The sequence below is a fragment of the Antedon bifida genome, chromosome 11, assembly GCF_963402885.1.
Source record: "Antedon bifida chromosome 11, ecAntBifi1.1, whole genome shotgun sequence".
NCBI lineage: Eukaryota > Metazoa > Echinodermata > Crinoidea > Comatulida > Antedonidae > Antedon > Antedon bifida.
Window position 1 is genome coordinate 15,992,386 of NC_136236.1, and position 22,657 is coordinate 16,015,042.

The 22,657-nt window shown below is 32.6% G+C and overlaps 1 protein-coding gene across 2 annotated transcripts in view; it reads left to right on the forward strand.

The window, feature by feature from the left end:
• The window catches only part of LOC144856320 (forkhead box protein P4-like), a 49,165-nt gene that overhangs the window by 15,946 nt on the left and 10,562 nt on the right, over window positions 1-22,657 (forward strand). The window contains exons 3-9 of one of the 2 annotated variants that reach the window (XM_078714290.1): window positions 8,261-8,440; window positions 11,833-12,025; window positions 14,526-14,739; window positions 16,855-16,968; window positions 18,699-18,873; window positions 19,176-19,425; window positions 20,491-20,532. In XM_078714290.1, coding sequence (XP_078570416.1) covers window positions 8,261-8,440; window positions 11,833-12,025; window positions 14,526-14,739; window positions 16,855-16,968; window positions 18,699-18,873; window positions 19,176-19,425; window positions 20,491-20,532 — 1,168 coding nt within the window. The remainder of the gene's footprint in view (window positions 1-8,260; window positions 8,441-11,832; window positions 12,026-14,525; window positions 14,740-16,854; window positions 16,969-18,698; window positions 18,874-19,175; window positions 19,426-20,490; window positions 20,533-22,657) is intronic. The other variant, XM_078714291.1, reaches the window with a different exon arrangement.

Here is a 22,657-nt window from a genome sequence, read left to right on the forward strand (position 1 = left end):
AATTTTATAAGTTCAAAATCAGAGAAATACATTAATATACCTCCAATTAAAGATAATTTTTCTTCTGAAAATAAAATTTAAATTATACCAGCAATAAACAAACACCCCCCCCCCCCCTTAACTGCCTCATCTCCCCAGTATCCAGTCAATTGATATATTTGATATGCTATTTCTAATAAAAATCATTATTTTAAATTGTACTGGTATACAACAGTTACGATACACCATACGATTTGAATTTGTGACTAATGATTCCCTTTTGGAAAATATTGCATACCGGTAGCTTTGATTTCTTTATAACGATATGATATTGATTTGAAATGCACGACACAAACACTTGTAAAGCCTATTTATTTGATTACCTCCTATTGTCCGCAAACACTTGCTTAAAGAAATTCTACATTTTGAACGGTGGTCGATGAATATTCATGTAAAGATGAAAAAAGCCCGACTAATTTAAATTCAATTGAAGCAAATTCGCCATTATTGAAATTGATAAATTGGTTGTTAGTAATTATATTGTTATAAACATTATTTTAATTTTACAATTTGCATACCATAGATATTTCCACAGTTATGTTTTTAGTATGTAGTGTTGACGTACTTAATGTCGGTTTTTTCCCACCAACTGTTTTAGATAGTTCAGTATAATGTATTGCCCCACATGTCTTAAAACATGTCAAAGCTTAGAGAATGGATATCTCATATTTATAATTGGCTCTAATAACACAGAATTGAATTCCTGTACCATAGAATAGAACTTTTGTAACATGGAATGGAACTCTTGTACCAAGGATTGGAGAGCTCTAATTAACACAGAAAATGAATTCCTGTAAACATAGAATGGAATCCTTGTAACATAGAATGGAACTTTTGTAGCATGGAATGGAGAGCTCTAATAACACCAAATTTATTTCCCGTAACAGAATAGAATTCCCGTAAACATAAAATGGAATTCCCATAACATACAATAGAATTCCCGTAACATACAATAGAACTCTTGTAAAATGGAATTTTTATAACATACAATGGAACTCTCGTCATCGCAATTCTCAATGCAACAGACTTATGTAATTATTATAATAATGTTTTTCTACCACCATCCTAGTGCAGTTGTCAATCAAGGTATAGTTGTTTATCTAGTAATTTATATTAATTTATTTTCCTGTCTGTATGTTTATCTACCACTGTTTATTTTCTTATCTACTCCAACATGAACCATTGTTTAATTTTATATAGGAAATACTGTAGTACCAAAATTATAATTATTTATGTTCTGTTAGATAAAGTACCATCTACAGGAGAGGTTGCATATCCATAAATGTTGCAATAATTTCCAAAAGTAATGATGTCACCAGATTTTGTATTCACTTGTCCATCTTAAATTAAAAAGTTAAAAAAGATATTGGACCACAGACCATCAACAAAACTCGCAGTATAGCAAAATAATTGGAAATTTAAATTACCAGTCGTTTCCTAGATGAATAAAACAAAGATAAATTATTTCCTAAACATGCAGTTATTTTAATGATAAATATTAGTCGTTAATCTCTACGAATTCCGTCATGGATGTTGTAAACGTCTTATGGATGCTAATTTCTTTGTGAATGAATTATGTATCTCAAACATGTTGTGGTGAATTATTAAAATTGTCATTAAAGCAAGTAAACATTTTTTATTCATAACAAAGTTGAATTAATGTTAATTTTGTTGAAATCAGAAGTTGTAATGTTGTTTAGTCAGTTGTGTAGAAGTACAGTACTTTAGCAAGTTAGGTAGGTAAACTATTTGTACTTGTAAAAAGTCGCATAGATTTGAATTTGTCAGGGCCGTACGCAGGATTTTATTTGGGTGGGTGCGGATTAATATTTTGGACCTTTTTCATAATATTGAGTACTTATTTATTTTAAGACCCTATAAAATGTGGACCTTTTGCATTTTGGGGGGGTGCGTACGCGCCCGTCGCACACCCCGACCCCCACCCCCCCTGCGTACGGCCCTGTTTGTATTATATTTTATACCTATGCCAATATTTTTATTCACATCCTTACCATTAGCTAAGTACATCTTGACCTTTGCCCCTTCCTTGCTCATTCTTTCTCCTCTACTTTGCCCTTTCTCATTCACATCCTTACTATTGAGCACATCTTAACCTTTGACCCTTCCATACTCATTAGCTCTCCTGTTCTCACTCGCATCTTTCCCATTTTCTGCACATATCTAAAACCCTTTCTTGTATAGTTTTTTTGGAGTTGTTTTGTGCCCTCTATAGTTTAGATGTCAATATTACACACAAATTAAAGTTCCTCATGGTTTTTTAAGGGTATTTTTCTTTTTTTCAAATGATTTTATTTCAATGGGGAAAAAACAATTTGTGCATAGCAAGAGATGGTTATGAGTTAAATGTAACAGCCGCTTCGTAGCTAAATTGACTATAATCAATAGAACAACATCAACAACGCAAGAATAACAATAACACAATTATGATGACCGGGTATGGAGAGGTCGATAATAACAACACTAATGCGCTTGCTGAAAACATAAATAACCGACTACCGATAAAAACAACAATAATGGAATTATTAATGTTATTAATATATTATCCTGCGTCTCTCTGTTTACAATTAAAACAAATTCTCCATTTACATTTTAGACAAAAACACTGCAAAACTACTGAATTTCAAATCTGTGTTATTTCATATTAATATGTTCTCATATAATATACATTTGTAATTTTAGTAATTATGTATTCAGTAATATGAAATTATGATATAGGAAGAATTAGTGTTAAACGTTTGACTAGACGCCAACTTGGACTGAGATGTATTAGATGAACCTCGCTATACCCTACCCTGGGATATCCTGACATGTGTAGAAAACAGCCGCTAACTATTTAAACTTGGTATGAAGAATTACATACAGCATACTTGTCTGGGATGTACGCAAATTACATTACTTTTTTCCTACATCAACAAAGTCTCTCTTTTGTACAATACATGTCTATAGTACAATATTACAGTAACATGTTTTATTCTGTTAACACCTTGTGAAAATGGAAACAAAAACATTAAATTGCTGGTTTATTTTTATTTTTTTTAAATTTACCAATATTTTTATTTTTTAAATAATTACATTTGAGCAAAAGACCACTTTTTCATTCATAATAGGTACTTTGTGGCCAAAAGGTTACAAAAAAAACAGCGTTATATTTTCTTCTGCGAGTCCATTTCAGAAATTCTATGATACCATGAGACCAAGCCGACCATTTGATTTAAACGAGACCACTTGATTGATGCGAGACTCGCAACTCTTAGGACACAAGAAATATATCTAAAATATAACATTTTTTCTTTGAATCTAACCTTGATTTGTAATCTTTTCTGTCTAGATTGCCTAATAAATCTTTCCTAAAACAGTATTAGCATCTGATGATACTCTTAATCTTTATTTATTTACTGTCCTTACATCTCTCTCAAACACCAAATCGTTTTTGAATTATCTTTTCCACATTGTCTCGGCTGATCAAGCATCGTTTTAGTCACCATAAAACATAAAGTACTTAAAACCATTTGGTGTCGATATTGTTACTCAAGTGGTAATGTTGTGATGAGGTGCGTATGATGGATGGCTATCTAAATAGTTTACAACAAACTTAATGTACTTCCCAATTTACATGCCTTTCTTCTATCTTAGCGTTTATTTTGTTTAAAATGCATTGTTTTTGTGATGCTTCAAAAGTGGAGGTACTTTTTAATGACTTGTTTATTTCTTACAATTACCATATTATAGTTGTGTTCACACACAACAGAGTTAACTTTCTTATAACTTTGTGTTATTATAACCTCTAATGAGGTTTCAGATGTACAGGTATTCCTGCTGTACATCCAAAGTACCTTTAATTAACTCTGATGTTTCAGAAGTGATAACCTGCCCACTGGATTATTAACAGCAGATTATCGGATTTAATTTGTGCGTGTGAACACAGAACAAGCTGAACTACAATCTAACTCCAATAGATGACTAATTAATTCCGATAGAGGAAAGAGCATGTCGTCGTCGTGGTCCTGTGAGTCATGACTGACCCTTTGTGCTCCTGCTTATGATGACATTCCACCCATCTCTATCCTGAGCATAGCGAGAAGCTGTGCACACATCCAATCCTGTGATCTCTCTAATACCATCAGTCCATCTTATCTTCTGTCTACCACGTTTTCGCTTGCCTTCTACATGACCTTGTGCAATTATCTTTTCCAGGTTGTCACCTTCTCTCCTGGCAATGTGACCAAAGTACTGAAGTTTGATCTTATCAACCTTCTGGCATAGGTTGACTCTGCTTCCAATCTGGTTGTTAACAAATTCATTTGACTTATGCTCCTTCCACGATATCCTCAACAATCTCCTCCAACACCACATTTCAAAAGCTTTGATCTTCTTTCTATCCGCAGCTCCAAGAGCCCATGTCTCAGATCCATAAGTGGCAATCGGAAATACCAATGCATTCATGATATGAATCTTTGTGTTTCTTGATATCCCTCTATCCTTCCAAATGTTGGTAAGACCTATTGTGGATGTTCTAGCCATAGCGAGACGACGTTTTATTTCCTCTGAGCTTCCTCCAGTGTCAACAATCAGGGAGCCAAGAAAGTTGAAGGTGTTGACTACTTCTATGTCCTCTCCATCTGCTTGAATGCGATGTTCATTCTCATTCTTCCTTCCACTTATCATTACTTTCGTCTTCTTGACATTGAGGTAAAGACCATATTCCTCACTGGATTGCTTTACTCTTTCAATCAGATCTTGGAGTTCTGCCGCAGTTCTTGCAAGTAAGGTTGTGTCATCTGCATATCTCAGATTATTTAATTGCCGGCCACCGATAGATATCTGCCCCTCGTATCCATCCATGGCAATCCGCATGATGTATTCTGCGTAGACATTAAAGAGATACGGTGACAGGATACATCCTTGGCGTACTCCTTGACCTATCGTAAACCAGTCGCTATCTCCACACTCTGTTCTGACCGTGGCTTCCTGCCCATCATATAAGGATTTTATCAAGACAATCAGATGTGTTGAGAAGCCCATTTTGCGCATTACTCTCCACAATTTCTGGTGTTGAACACAGTCAAAAGCCTTTGTGTAATCTATGAAACAGAGGAAAAGTGGCTGCTGAAATTCCATGGTCTTCTCCATCAAATTCCTCAAGTTTCCAATCTGATTTCTCGTCCCTCTTCCTCTCCTAAATCCAGCTTGCTCTGGTGGTAATTCACTTTCTAACTTATTCCTGATTCTGTCTGCTATAATGTGGAGCAGGACTTTACTAGCATGAGGGATAAGTGAAATGGTACGGTTGTTAGCACATTCCCTTACATCCCCTTTCTTCGGTAATGGGAGAAATACTGCCTTTTTCCAGTCTTCGGGCCATTCTTTACTCTTCCAGATCTTGTTGCACAATCTATGGATGATAACAACACCTTCCTCTCCACTTTCCTTCAGCAATTCTGCCTGGATGTTATCTACTCCTGGTGCTTTACCATTTCTTAACTTCTTCATTGCATTTTCAACTTCACAGAGAAGAATATCTGGGTCATCTTCAAAATCTTGCTGTTCTCTCTCCTCCTGTGTATCATCATCTTTGGATGCATACAACTGTTCACAGTATTCCTTCCACCTTGTTTTGATTTCATCTTCTTCCGTCAAGATGTTACCATCTTTGTCCTTCAGAACATTGAGCCTGTTGCTAGGTTTTGAAGTCAGTAGCTTGATGTTTTTATACATGTCTTTGGTGTTGTTTGTAGCGCTGTCCTTCTCCACCTCGGCACATCTCTGTCTGATGAACTCTGTTTTGTCATTTCTGATTTGTTTCTGGATTTCTCTTGATAAATCCCGGTATTCTCTTCTCCTCTCTGCACTTTCCAGTCCTTTTTCTTTGACCTCTCTCCTCTGATCAGCCAGGGCAAAGACCTTTTCTGTCAGCCAGGGGTTTCTTCTGCTCTTGCGTTTGGGGATCGTTTTCTGTGCTGTTTCTAAAGTTGCCTGCTTGATGTCTTGCCACAGCTCATCTGGGGTGGATTCTTCCGGGTCAAGTTCCATTAACTTCTGAAATTTGTTCTTCACTTCCACTCTATAAGTATCATCTAACTTGGTGGTATCAAATCTCACTGGTTTTCTTGGCTTCTTGATCCTTCTCAATTTCATCTTCATGGTAGAGACGAGAAGCTGGTGGTCTGATCCGCAGTCTGCTCCTGGATAGGTTTTGGCAGAAGTAAAATTAGATCTCCATCGCTTCTGGACCAGAATGTAGTCAATCTGATTCCTATAGCTTCCGTCCGGTGATAACCAAGTATACAACCGCCTTGGGTGCTGCTTGAAGAGGGTGTTAAGGATCATTAGTCTATTTTCTTGGCAGAAGTCAATCAGCAGTTCTCCTCTCTCATTTTGCTCTCCTAGTCCGTAGTTGCCCATCACATTTTTGTTGGTGCACTGTCCTCCTACCTTGGCATTAAGGTCACCAATAATTACCAGGATGTCTCTCTTATTGATGTTTTCTATTGTCTGTTGCAGTAGCTCATAGAAAGTGTTAATTTCATCTTCGGTGGATGAAGAAGTGGGTGCATAGGCTTGAATAATTGTGAGATTCATAGGGGTTCCTTGAATGCGGATGGTGATGATTCTTGAACTGACTGGGTTATAGCCAAGCACGCATCTGGCTACCTCCGGGCAGGCGATAAAGGCAACTCCCTGTTCTCTTTTTTTCTCAGTACCAGAGTAGTAAACAACTTGTTTGCTTGATGTTACAAAGTGCCCTTTCCCTGTCCATCTCACCTCTGATACACCACACAAGCTAACATCACGTCTCTCCAATTCTCTTGTCAAAATGTCCAATTTCCCACTGTTCATTGTCCTGACGTTCCAGGTAGCAATTTTCAAGGTAGTTTTCCAGAGGTTACATCTGTTATCATTTCCCTTGGCGTTATCAGCTCCTGCATGTCCAATTGGCTTTAATGCAGCAGCGTCATCGATGCAAGGTATGATGTCATCTGGCCTCTCTTCCCCAGTTGCACTTGAGACACCTTCCGGCCTGGGGGTCCCACTTTCCGGTGTCATAACTCTTTTATCATTAGTTGAAATCATCATCAGGTATACGCGGCAAAGAAATTAGGTGGTGGTTTGCCATTGCCTTCCACCTCTGCTGGATGGCCGCCGTTGGCTCTCCTGAGCCGGCGCCCTTAAAAGATGGATTTTGTTTTTAGTTCCACCTGGGTGTCCAGCCACCCACCTCACCAGCACCTAAGTGGGTACTGGTGGGGGTGCGGGTTTAGTCGCCCACGGCCCGACCCTGAACAGGTTGTACTGGTTACAGGTTACCAGTAGCAAGTCCCCTCAGTCTGACTCCAGTCAGACGAGGAGACTTGACCTGACATGTAAATATAGCTTAATATACTGATACTGTAGTTTTGTGCCCGACAATCGCTGACAAATTCACTCATTAAAATTGTTTCAAAATTATTGGTTTAAAAGCATCTGTTTCACCCAAAACAGATTTTGTATTTTTGGTGAACTTCAGCAAAAATAAAAATACCATATTATGGAATGTACAGCAATTTCTTGTTAATAATAAAAATAGTAAAATTTAAATGAAACCTATTGATATTTAAATGAACTATTTTTTAGGGTTAAAATTAACTGATCTGAGTAAAAACACAACTTTTATGAGTAATCCCATACCATGTGGTCAGTGTGTTGATACTATGATACAGTACATAGGATACTGATCTCATCTCTTTTCACATCTCATAAATCAAAATGTTCAAAACAGCATAATATTGTATGTCAATTTCACAGAAGTGACAATAAATTTTTATGCAAAAGTTAAGAATTTAAAAAAATGACACCACATTAATGGTTATTTATAATGTTGTATATAAACTTTTAGCAGCGAATATAGCTCATGGGCAAATAGTGTCTAAACTACTACTACTACTTTACTACTAACTCTACTTACTATTAAGGGGACACCTTCGGGACTCATCAAAGTGTCCCCTTAATAGAGGTTTTCCATAGTGTTTATTGGTCCTCATTCATTTCAAAGGAAAGTGTTCCTTAAAGTGGGATGTCCCCCGAGTAAAGGTTTCCCAAAGGAGAGGTTGTACTGTAATTATTATTATATGGTATATGTGTATTTCAAAAATATCATTGATTCATAACATTTTGGCAGCAGAAAATATGGTACAATTTATTTCACAATTTTGTATTTTTTTAGAAGTCCGATTTGAAGTCGCCTCTGAGCCTAATATCTCACCAGGGCCAGGCTTTCATCTTACCTCAGCAACTCACAGCTCAGCAAATGCAGCAACTCTTACAGCAACCAAGTGTCATGTCACCACATCAGTTACAGCAACTCTTGCAGCTGCAACAGCAGACGTTCATACAGCAGCAACAGGTAATTCACTTGCAATGTCTTGTGGGCTGCGACAAGTAGTTGCAGAAGATTAGTTTTTCAGCAACTTTGCTTTTGTTGGTATATCATAATTGATCATGCAAGGAAGCCTACTAAAATGTTGGCCAGAGGAAGAGATAAGAAAATAGTCTTAGATAATGTGCACTTTAAAGAACCTAGTACATCTTTCGAAACAAGTAAGGGGTTACAGCCACTGATCATAACTGGGCCCTCTGGGAGACCAGTATTTGAATGAAGTATTAGAACTAACACCAACAAAAAAAGTTTTTTAACCACCTATATGAATAATATGCCATAATGGTAAGAGATCTTGGGCTAATCTGGAAGTTACTGTTATTTCTATAGTACAGTATCAGAATTTATTTTACACATTTAATCGCATTCCTATGTATATTAGATTGGAAATTCATTAAATTGGAAATTCATTAAATATAACAAGAAACAGCTTACGCATTGTTTGAAATATTAAAAGGAAGAAACGTGTAACGCAACGTTGGAATTATGTTAATAACTAATAATATCAACAGATCACTGTTTCTACACAATTTATTAGATGCACTTGAAAGCTAATTGGTTTCACGACAACAATCTAATATAAAATTATAACAAAGCTTAATGTAATGTTGAATATTAAAATCGAAGTGTAAAATTGCAACATTGTTAAAATCGTGTTTAATAAATAATGAAAATACCATTTCTATAATATTTAATAGATGCACAAATGAACGTATATTAGTTCCACTACAGTGACCTATATAAAATTGTTGATCACTTAAGCTTTTACAAGCTGATTCTTCCCATTTAACACGACGTAATTGAGTAATTCCGAAGACGCACAAGTTGCCACCACCTAAAACCATTAGAATGTGTAGTTAGTAACGAGTTGAGAATCCGTGCCAAGTCTCAATTTGGGTTCTGTCACTCATATATATTAAGTAAGTGTCTCTCCCGGTTATTCTTCTCAAAAATGTCGTTTTTATTGTGCTGTTATCTACGACTGTGTATCATGGTTTACGTGTAATGCCTCATTCAACGAACAAACAACCCTCGTAAAGGCACATGCATACTAAATATAACAAATGAAATGACACGTTGAAATCGTTTATATTCTCTTGTAAGTAGACCTGCCTACACTACGCAAAACTCCTCGAGTAATATTGATACTTTTCAGTTAATCTTGACTAAATAATATCGCCAATATCTATGCTTTAATGATTTCTAGTCTTGATGAAATTAAGTATTAAGCAAGAACCTATATTCATTGGATGATCGCAGAATATTCTGTTAAACTTTTTCCATTTAGCTTGTTGTTATTCTAAGCAAATTATCAACCCATAAAACTTCCAATTACGGACCGGCTATATTTGTAGTGATTCAGAAAAATGTAGCTAGTTGTTTCCTTAATTGGAGCTTGTCTTTAATTAGAATGTCTTCAGAGAGCGAACTGGTTGATCATAGTGATACAATTCATTATTAATACAGTGATGTATTTAACCAAATTATGGAATTAAATCAGGGTTTATTACATTTACAATACAAGTTGTATTTTTTTTTGGTAACATCTGTCCTAGACTTATAACATACAGTAGTGGAAATGACTAGAAGAATTTTAATGAAACCGAAATAAACTTATCTTTAATTTTGTTTGCCATACCAACAACACATCAATCAAAGTCTTGTGAACGGCACGTACATGTTTCTCCCGATTCCTGTTGGAATGAGTGGATTAAGTTTACACCAAACATCTGAAATGTATCGTTGGATAAACTACACAAGTTGTGTACGTTTCCATGACATCCGTACATCAGTTGGTAATTAGCTGTCGTCTGGTAATTGAGTGAATTCATTGGAGAACAATCAGGAATCGGTTTTAGCAAACTAAGAACAGCAGACTCATCCTGACGTAAAATAGTCTGTGTCATTGTATAACATTTTTTTTAGTATAATGTGTACACTGTTTGTTAAACCTCTATTGATTTATGAATATTGTTACAGTGTGAACAGAAAACTTACAGTTAAAATCTTCCTATAATTTAATCCAGTGTGAATCAAGGCTTTAAGTCCATTTTTGCCTAATTTACATGGATAGACCAATAATAGCCATATCTCCTCAAAGACTCAGATATAACTCTAAAAGTAGAAAACTCAACACACCACTACAGTACATAAATGGTACAGTCCACGAACCATGCCTTCAAGTGACATGGAAGATGGTTCCATCTGTCACCAACAAGATTACCCGTGGTTTTGTAGTTAAGGTACTTTGCCTGTAAAGTAAAAGGCTTTATGTCCGAATCTTGCAGTTTAGGTGAAATTTAATGGACAGAATTACTGCAGAATACAGTATTATTGAATCTAAAGGCAACATTTTGTAACTATTATCTAAATTTGATTATTAAAACAGGGTTTTTTTGTGATAATGATGAAGATAAATTTAGTTTTTTATAGTCTCATCTAACCTCATAATATCTGCAAAAATAAAAACTGTTTACATTGATGAACTTAGCTTCTTTAAAAAATGTAATGACCTTAACCTGACCATGTGTGTAATCTCAAATAAAAATGTTCATTTAAAAGGCTCAACTTCAAAAGCTCGTCATATTTGTTTTTTACTCGTTAATAAGGATTCTAACACACGTATTTATTAACCGCATCTAAGAATGTCCTCCGGTCTGATAGCTAACACAACGTTTCTGAATTATTTACTTGGATGGTTTTACTTTGGCTAAGCCACAATATTTTAGCTATAAATATTTATATGTAAAGGTATATACATTTATAAATATGACTCGGGTTTGGATGGGCCTGGATATACTAGTCATCCCTTAGGATTTAAATTGTAAATCTAATGTTTATGCTGTTAAATTAATGGGGCCTCAATCACCTCTGTCGCAGGCCAGTATCAGTGTTTAGATTTTGTCGAAGGTCATGTCCCAATTATATGTATTTTAGTAAAATGTTGTCAGTAAATTTTAAATTTTCTCGAAGGAGGATGTTGATGTATCACATTTTTCATAAGGCATGTGTTTGATATTTTCTATTGGATTTGATTTTACTTGTGGTACAGTAGTTTGATTAGTACCATAACATTTAATTAAAGTAGTTCCATACTCGAAACATTTACTAGAGATGTTTGTACACATGACGCAAAACAAATTACCACCAAGCATGTGTCCAAACTATGCTTGTGAGCATTTCGTTTCAGAATTTGGAATAGCTTATAGAAGTTATCACAACTTGTATATGTTTATGAGCATGCTCAAATGAAAAATCTGTTGGTTTGTATTTTTTGTTGCCATCAAAGAATTTGTTGTGCGAAATTTATTTTACCATACCAGTCTCCTTTCTAATATATCATACTTGTGTCTTTGCAGGAGTTACAGAAGCAAGCTCAGATTCTACAGCAGATGCAGTCAGCAGCTGGAGATGTCAAGGTCACCAAGATACAGCAGCAGCAACAGCAGCACCTGCAAGCTCTGGCAATGCAACAACATCTGATGACACAGGCTGGACAAATCCTTTTACCGCAGTCAAACCAGGCCATCCATCTATCGCACTTAGGACAAGGTAAGTCAATGATATTTAGTAACTCATGACAAATAGGTCTCCTATTAAAGCTCTGTCTACACTATCAAACTTTATGTGACAAAAAGATATATATATATATATATATATAGAAGATAATATCACTACCATATTTAAATATATATACCATATTTTGTTGCATAAAGTTTGATAGTGAAGACAGAGTTTAAGAGGACACCTTCAGGACTAACAAAGTGTCGACTTGATAGGAGTGTCCCAAGAATAAGGATTGGTATACTGTAGTATTAAAACATATTTTTGCGTTTCACAGGAAAGTGAAAATCATTTGCATAATTTGCATACCAGGTGAACTGTGTGAATGAGCATACCATTGATCAAGAGGCTTTTTGTTGCTCTTGGCAATACTCCATAGAATAGTTTGATGACCATTCATTCCCCCAAACACAGATTTGTGATTTTCATACCAATTAGTTGCGTGACTAAATTATACAGATTTATATGTTTATTATTTATTCGCATATATTATAATTAGTTCATAGTCGATTTAAAAGTACATTTAGTACAGCATATTTTTTGTCTTGTTTATTTCTGTTTATTGAACATTTGTTTTGTTTTTATTGATTTAATTGTTGTTATGTTTGTTTCTTTATTATACCTGCATTTATAGAAACATATTATTCTTAATTATAAGTTTGTTTACATAATATTAATATGAATACATTTACAGTATATAGTAAATGTATTAAAGGAGGGGAAAATATAGTATTTACGGGTACCAGTCGGTGGTAACAGGTTATCCAGGGATGAAACAAAGTTTGGCGATGGGTTCAAAATAATTAATTTTTTTTTTGTAATGATTAAATGTGAAAATATTTATACTGAAATAAAGAAAACGTTTGGTGGAATGGCTTCCTCCTGGCGCGAGTATTTCCTTCAAGTTTATTAATTTGTTCATATTTATAATTTGCAGAATCATTTCTGAACAAAGAAGTCATGTAATTTATGATTTTGATTATTAATATTCCATTTTCCTTTGGGATATGTAATAATTCCTAATCAAGGGTTTTATTCCAGTGCAATGTTATTGACTTCTTAATGCTACTCTAGCTTTATGAATATTCATTAATAAATATGAATTATTCAAAACTACTTTTTTATTAATTTTCTGAAAGATTAAAAGCTTGTTAAAATTGTGAATTATATTTTAAATGATTTTAAATAGACCTACACTGATGAAGTTTTTTTTTATAATTATTTAGCACTCAATACAATTTTATTTATTTTACAAATTTAAATAGAAAGTAAATATACAAAATGATGGAATTCTTCCTTTTTTTTATGAATAATTTGTCTTTTATTTTAAAAATATAAATGTCAATAAAAAGGAAACGTTGATTATGAAGCAAATATTAAAATCTCAATACTCTCATCATAAAGTGTCAGAAATTAATGTTTTTCTTTTTTTTAATGTTTAAAATTATTCAGAATATTTTGACAAATTCATATTTACTGTTAATTGACAGCTCGTGAGCAATGTATCGCACTATAAATGCATTTCCTTTTTGCTAAAAGTCAAAGTGATTGTTACATGTATGGGCACATTTCATTTTTTATGAGACATAGCTGTCAAAAGAAAGAACTGAAATAAAGATGTTTAAGGATTACGTTTGCCGTAATATTCTTTAGTTCGCCTGTCTTCTTTGACACATTAAAGTGTACATTAAAGTTTGATGGTAATATTGACGATATTCTCATTACAGCTTCAGCTTAGTTGATAGATCTTTATAGATCCTTTTCCCACTAAACTCAATTTAGCGAAACTTGCAATATGAAATTGTCTTCCGTTTCGTGAAATTGTCAGATTCGAGGCCTTGTCATTTAAAAGTGTGAAAATACTTCTTGACTACATACCTGTGGACAAAAACCTACCTTTATGATGTTAACATTTTAATAGTCATGCATGAGAGTTTTTATACAATTCTTCTTGTTCTGGTATAAATGTTTTCAATCTATTGTTTCCTGATTTGTTTATTTGTTATTATTTTTAAATAGAATAGGATTGCTTACAATAATATCAATAAAAACAGTAAATTATTGTTTACAATCAACATTTTTTATTTCAGACTTTATCTAAAGTTAAAATATAATATATTACAGTTATTTCATAATCATTTTTTTTTTTTTTAAATCACTGACTTTCTATCTAAAAAATATTAAATTTATAATAGAATTTTTGAAAAGTTACAAAAACTCAACTGTTTTTGTTGACATACTTTTTTTTTTAAACTTACGGATTTTGTTTATTACAAAAAAATGTTTTGAAAAATTGTTACCAACATCAAAATTAAAATGCAATAAAAAGGGACAAATGTACAAGTATTAAATAACTAATTGAGTTATAAATGAATTTTAAAGTAATTGAGATATCACATAAATGTTATCTACTTTGTACTTTGTAATTAAGATTTTGAGTCTTAAATCAGTTTAATAAATTAAAAACATCAACTTTCTTTCCTTTTAGCAATGAGTGCCGCAGAAGTCCAAGCGCTCTGGAAGGAGGTGTCTGCAAATGTTGTCGACGAGAAAGGCGGCAATGTATCAACAGGCGCGAGTTCATCGGGGTCATCTGTAGTCACGCAGTCACGGTCTGTTGTCAAATCCATTCCAGAGGGCGCTCTCATGCATCCAGCTGGTTTTTTGGTAGCTCCACCACAAATGCATCCACAAGGAATGATGTAGGTTAAATGTTTTTTTTGTTTAAAATTACGACATTTATCAAGTGAAACTAAATGACGCTTAGGTAGTAGAGAAAGTTTACAGAGAGTGCAAATTACTATATATATTTTTACCTTATAATTTCTTATAGTTTTTGTATGTGACAGGGTTGTGTCTTCTGTCAATAAATTTATACTCCTGAAATACTAAATTTATGCAAACAATCTGAATGTAAAAGTTAAAAGAAACTAAACAATTTTGTGCTGAAAAACGTGTTGTGTATGGAATAAATTTTAATACAATAGCGATAGACAATTAATGGCACTCTTCTGCATTTATAAACAATAGCCTTTAGGGCATGGACATTTGAACCCTGGGTAACTGTCATTGACAAATAACATGGAAATCATAAGCAATATTGTCAACACATTAAGGAAGCGAGCGTAATTTGAATACACTGCTAGGAAGCTGGATATAATTAACTCTGTTTCCTTCTAACCTACTTGTTTTTTCTACTTTTTTTCTTCATTATTATTTCACTGTATATCACTCGCGTGATTGGTTTAGGGTGAAAACAAGCGTTAATGCGTGCATGCAGATAATAAATATGTGTTGTCGCTGCGTACATGTTTAGATTAAAATTCATTATGATGTGTTTTGTAGGCTGTAAACGATGACCTTTACTTATGAAATGTTTCCAGGTCAAAGGTTAAATTGACCCAAATGTATTCATAAATGGTAAATCTAATGATTGTTAGTAATAGAGATACAACTAGAGTTGTTATAAAAGAATTTGTAATAGAATAAAGAGCTTTATTTATTGAATACATTTAAAGCAATAATAGAAGCTAGATTTAATAAAATAGAATTGAATATAGAAGGTGCATTATTGAATAGAGATACATTTATTGAATAGAGGGTACATTTATTAAATTGAATGTACTTTTATTGAATAGAAGGTACATTTATTAAATTGAAGGTATATTTATTGAATAGAGGGTACATTTATTGAATAGAGGGTACATTTATTGAATAGAGGGTACATTTATTAAATAGAGGGTACATTTATTGAATAGATAGTACATTTATTGAATAGAGGATACATTTATTGAATATAGAAGGTACATTTATTGAATAGAGGATACATTTATTGAAAAGAAGTTGTATTGAATAGAATGATACATAGGTAGTGACTGAATGTATAGAGTACTGTACAGTTATCTTCTAATTCCAGGGTGATTGGTTCAAATCTTAACACACTACTATTATATTTGAGTCAATAATGATACCATGACAATACGTCGTTAAACATAGCACATATCCTATAAATAGTGAGTTAATTTACTCTTGAATGTCTTACAATATTATTACAATAATGCATTGAAATTTTCAAGTTTTTATGATATGTAATTATTGATTCTGTTGTACATTTGTAAGTCGTCCATTGTATCCGAGTTTACATTTCAATATCTTACTGGCAATGCACTTTAAATTGTTAATATCAAGTTGAACAAAATTATAGAGTCAATAACCAATGTAATTGTAAAATTAAAATAAGTCAAAAGCTCTAATATTTAAATCTTTTTAACACAAAGAAGTTTTCTACTCTTGATACAATAAATAAGCAAATGTATTTATTATTTATGATATTCGTACTTGGAATCAGGTCATTCACCCCGAAAGAAGGTTACGACTCATTCTACGCATACAATCAACAGTGGTTTGACGTGTGTGATAGCTAGACACGCATTTCTCCCAGGGTAGCTATAGAGTTTAGCGTGACTCGGGGGATTTCCGTTGCTCACTGTGAATTGACAAAGTTACACTTTTTAGCGTGTTCAATGGAGCTGAATCGTTACAAATAATCATACTTCCGTGAATAAGAAATATATTTAATTATAAACTGTATACTGTTGATTATTTTATGTTGATAATATTCTATCTTTTTTTTTTTCAGTTTTACTTTTGATGTTTAGATTTTAGAATTATATAAAGAAATTTGAAAGTGATTGGTTTCATAATTTTCTGAAATAAAAGAATGAATGAATAAAAATGAAATTAAATGCTTTCTTGAATCCATTATATATAAATAGTCTATTAGTATCAAATTATTATTATAACTTCTTTCATTTCAGAATTCCAGGAGAGGAGAGTGCAATAGGCTCAACAATCCATCCACTATATGGACATGGGATGTGTAAATGGCCTGGATGCGAGACTAGTTGTGATGATTTTTCAAGCTTCCTCAAGTATGTGTTTATATAATTTTTTTTTTTGTAATGTATTTTGTTTTCTTGTCATTCAATAAAAAATATATAAAGATTTTTAGTTAGAGTAGAACCCCTCCCTTGGGACACGTCTATTAAGGGGACATGCCTATTAAGGGGACACTTCCCTGTGAAACAAACAAGGTGCTATATGTTATAACACTATAACCAACCCTACTCAAAGGATACCTCTATCAAAGGGACACTTTAACTGTTTGAAAAAGCATTGATCTTAATTTGATTTTCATCAATCCCCCACAACCACTCTCTTATGATTGGAGTTTTAACTGTAAACATAATCTGTGCATCTATCAATATTGTGAAATTTAAAATCTCTTGATAACATTATTAGTAATGAACTTTGACATTTGACCTAAGTAAGTTAATTATAAATTGGTTACCTACTAATTTAGGTGTTAATAAGATAGTGTTTGCAGTATGTTATTAGTGGATATCCTAGATTAAACGAGTGCTTTAAGTATGTTTAATGTTAAAGGTCAAATCTATGAACTATCCATCATGAGTACAGTAGGAGTCGGAAACAGAGGTGGTTAGTGATGATTAATGACACGTGTTATATGTTTAAATTCTGGGAAAAAGTGGGAAAATAACTAATTATGAAATATTACTTTAATAATTTGACAAACATTCAAACAATGTGAAAATAGGACTATTTACAATAATACAATTTACAATGTTATGTTAGTTTAAATTCTGGGAAAAAATGAGACAACAAATATTCATTAAAATGTTTATTAATAAATTTGGCAAATATTGCAGCTATACTAATTTTTGTTAATTATAAACAATTTTATGGTACTGTTGTATTATGTTTAAATTCTGGGAAAAAATTGAAAAACAAATAATCATTAAAATGTTTGTTATACATTTTGCAAATATTGCAGCTATACTTATTTTTGTTTATCAAACAGTGTAAAAACTTCAAATATGTAGATTTATTTAACGTATATATATTAATTAATTAATTTCTGGGTAAAAAAATTGGAAAATAATTTATATTATTGAAATGTTTCTTAATAACTTTGGAGCTACTTACTTTTGTTATCAAACAATTTAAAAATTAATCTCAAATACGCTATTTACCTGAAATATAACTTACAATTTTATGGTAGTCGTTATATACAGTTAGATTGGTTTCTTCATCTTCAAGTCATTACTGTTTAATATTTATATGGCATGACAGAATAAGATAGAGTTTTGACATAAAGTAATTGAGAGGGTCATCTTTCACCTTATTTTGTCTATCTTGTCGTTGACGCGGATCAACATCCAGTATACGATTACCTCAACAACCGAGTCAAGTCGAGATTAAATGCTCTTGAATAAACAGATTATATCAAGGGTATGCGTTTTTTAGTATTTAACTGTATTTACAATTTAAAGGATAAGTCCTCTTGGGAGTCGTATGGTTAGAGCAAAAAGTCGATACTTATCTTCTGTCACTAACTCTCCTTGGATCGTTTGATGGTATTTGGTTAATTCATTTTTAAAATTGGGTATTTGTTTTAAGTCGTTATTTGTTCTTGACGAAATTGCATATGAGCAGATGGGGAACTCATTTTTCATGGTCATACTGTATATAAAAAAAATTGTTTGCATACTAAGTCGAGAAAGGTAAATGTTTGGTCAAGAAACCTAATGTCATTGAACCATGTCGTCATTTTCTAACATTCTGTTTGTTTTTCATACAGACATATTAATAGTGAACACGCATTGGACGACAGGAGCACGGCCCAAGCGCGTGTTCAAATGCAAGTTGTCAACCAATTGGAAATACAACTAGCCAAAGAACGTGAGCGACTCGCGGCTATGATGGCACATTTGCATATGAAACCACCTGAGCCAAAGACACCTGTATCAACCGCAGTACGTTATTTGTTCTTTTATCATTTCAATGTTTTTTGCAATAAATAAAAGGAAAAAAAAAAAGATGTATTATCTCAAAAAAATAATCAATCAATTTGAAATATTTGTATTGTAATAATGCATTTAAATATTAACAAATTAGTTATTAACCTAATTTTTATTGAACTTATCATACATTAATCACATGTTTCATTGCTGTATTAACTTTGATCATTGTCGTTCATTTTTATGATTTATTGAATTTATCTTTTTTCTAGTCTGTTTATTAAGCATTACAAAGCAAATTATTATTTTTTTAACAGGCAAGTCCACCAGCTGTGAAATCAGTCATTGTACAATCACCAACTGTCGTCCAATCACCCCCCGCCCATCTTCCACCTCCTCCAGCCCCTCAACATATACCCCCTCCCCAAACATTACAAATTATATCATCCACACCTAATCTGCCTTCCCCTCATCCGCACCCACCTCCTAGCCCCATTCATACCCCAATCAGTTCCGGTCCCATTCGCAGACGGATGAGTGAAAAGTACGGAGTGTCTCTGGATTCTGGTGAGTCTGGGAATATAATAGTAGAATAATATTTATAGAATTTCGAATGTAAAAAATAATATTTATAAGGACTGTTAATTTTAACTAAATGCTTTTAAAATTCAAAAACAAAACAAAGAATTGTTGACAAAGGTGCTGATCAAACAAAATGCTTAAATTTCAACAACAAGATTTAAGTTTCATTCTGGCTGTTGTTTCATTTCGCAATCTGGGATTGTAGACATTTTACCCATAATGCAACATGCGACACTGAATCAAATGAAGACTCATTGATTATGAAATCCAATTATGTTTTCATCATTCACGTCTGCTACTAAGTTTAAAGATTTGGTCAAGTTATCATTTCTGTGTTTCTGTATTATAATGCATGGTTCTATGCTGTAAATATGTAAATAATAATAAACATTTATTTATACTGCAAAATAAAGTACTTATTATTGCTAATACTTATCTCTACATAAATTGGGAAAACCCAAGTCTGTAATTACAGTGGTTTGCCTTGGACCAAATAGATCAAATTTCCATTAAAATTACTTTCACCTTTGGGGTAGGCATATACCTGAGGACTGAAAATAGTTTGCCCTAAAGTGGATCATTTGGGTGACAAGGGGCTATATTTCTATCCTTTAAAAAAATAAATTTAAAGAATAATGTTATTTTCACGTTACATTTCATTTCACCATTAAAAAAATTCCATTGCATTTCTAAAGGCAGAAAACACTACTATTTTAAAATACAGTATTAAATGCCTGAATTCAATTTAATTAAGAACATGTCCTAATTAATATACATCAGTAACCATTTCCATCTTCATCAGTGTTGCATTTTTGTAACTAACATCAGTTTCCTCACTCTCCTTAAAACATTAACAATTTCATTAAACAATGTTACCATATGCTACATATTTGTAGTACTATATTATTTATACAGATTCATCCATCTGTGGTTGAAAGTGTATTTTCATATTACATCTTTGATGATGGTATTGGTTATTTTATTGCTTAAAACCAAAGTAATAGAAATTATTTTATATTTCTAAATCAATGCCTTTTGCTTGCTTTTTAGGCCTGATGCTAGGCCTCCAAAACCTACCAGTTGAACACCACCGTGAGTAGTCATTTTTAGCCCTACACATATGGGAGGGGGGTCAATCATTGCATGCCTACCCCATTATTTTCTTTGTCATGTCAGGTCCTTTAACTTTCCTACCAATACACACTCCTTCCAAAAATCCTGGTGACGCCTTAATTTTGATTACAAAAAAATCATGTAAAGAAATTCAAACATTACGTTAAAAATAATAAAGCATGTTGTTTTGGTAACATTCTTCCCATAATTAGTATTTATTTGAAATAAACTTTTGATTTTAACAATGTAGAAGATCACTATAAAAATGTATGAAGGTAAAGTAGTATACAAAACTAAATGTGTTTCGTATTTAAGTTATTTCTTAAAGGATAAATTGCAATTTAGAAAAACAAAATGTGTTGTATTTATTTATGTTATAGCATAACATATTATTTTGGGTATAGAGTGTTTGGTTACATAGTAATAATTAGTAGTGGATGAAGTAAATATCAGGTTTTACTTTCTTTTTAGTATTTGTGTAGTGAATTTAAGTAATAAACCTAGCTGTGTAGCCATATGTTTTACAATTCTATGGTCCTTGTTCAAATCCTAGCTTAGACCAGGGAGCAGATTTATCAAACATGCTTGGAAAAAACCCCCATATTTGTTTCAAGTCAATGATTTTGTCAGTTTTCGATATAACCTAAGCGAAATATTTATTAGGTCTCAAAGTATATCCCATAAAATAAAACATAAAATTAAAATTTGTTTTATAAATATAGCCACAGTTTTCACTTGTGAACATTTTAACTGTTTTGACTTTGGCAATATTGATAAATATTATAATCATCCTAGAACATTTCCTTTAAAAAAAATGGAACATTAATGAATTGAAATAAATATGTTAGCTTGAAATCACAATTATTATTTCTAAAAAAATTAATAATAATGTTTAATTAAAATAAGAATATAATTTCACATTAGACATCCTACCATTATACCACTGGGGCTTACATGATATGATTAAAATATATATATATATATATCCAGTATGGAGTTTTCCATTTAGTTTTAATGATTTAAACCTAGAGGCATCTTGTATATTTCTGAATTTAAATTGTGTATTTCTGTTTGAATGTTTGTTTATACTTGCGATAGCTGTCTGGTTTTTATTCCTTTGTTTTGCTAGGGTCAAGCTCTTCTTGTCCGCTGGTAAACTGTTTTATAAGTTGTTTGTTCGTTGTATAAACACAGCAACCTCATTTGTAAATAATTAAGGATAGAGAAATGTGATTTACTTGCTAGACAGATGCTACTTTGTTTATTCAAGGATCTAGTTATTTAGAAATCTAAATAAGGAAAAAATGAACAGTTTCTGAAAACAACAGTAGATTGTAAATGCTATTAAATGTTATGAATAATAAAATTAATACTTATAAATGCTCATAATCGCTATTTTATGAAAAATATTGACTAATGTTCTGAGGGTCAGACATCTCTTTCTGTGAGATACTAAAACCCAACATATGTTGACCGAACGAACATGGCACAAAACCAGGTATTCGGATAAAAAGATAGCAAAACCCAAAAAATAATTTTTATTTTGAGGTGTTATTTCAAATTACATAAAAGTATATTGAAATATATTTGTTTGTATTTCTCCAGTGCTTATACCAATCTATTTTGGTTTAAGATATTAGATTTCTGTATGAATTCGAGAGAAGCAAACAAAATGTGATATTGCAGAGTTTTCTGTTTATTTTCATTTGTTTTACTATGGATATCAAGTCCTAGTATGTTGTTACACAAAAGAAATGCTATGCTTAAAATAATATAATATTAAGAGGGGTGTCACGAAACCTAAGACCACGAAAGCTAAGACCCCCTAAGACCTAAGATCACGAAAGCTAAGACCCCCTAAGACCTAAGATCACGAAAGCTAAGACCCAAGACCTAAGATTACAAATTCTAAGATATACTACAGCTTATAAAAAATACTTGTTTATCCATACATAATTTTAAACATAGTAGGTTTCATTTATTACCATAAATATAATTAAATACTACTGCAAAACATAGATAAACTCACATTATTTTCGCCCGTTGAGTGAATGTATATTTTTTCTTTACAACAAACAAACTTGACAGGTTGTTTGTTGGTATA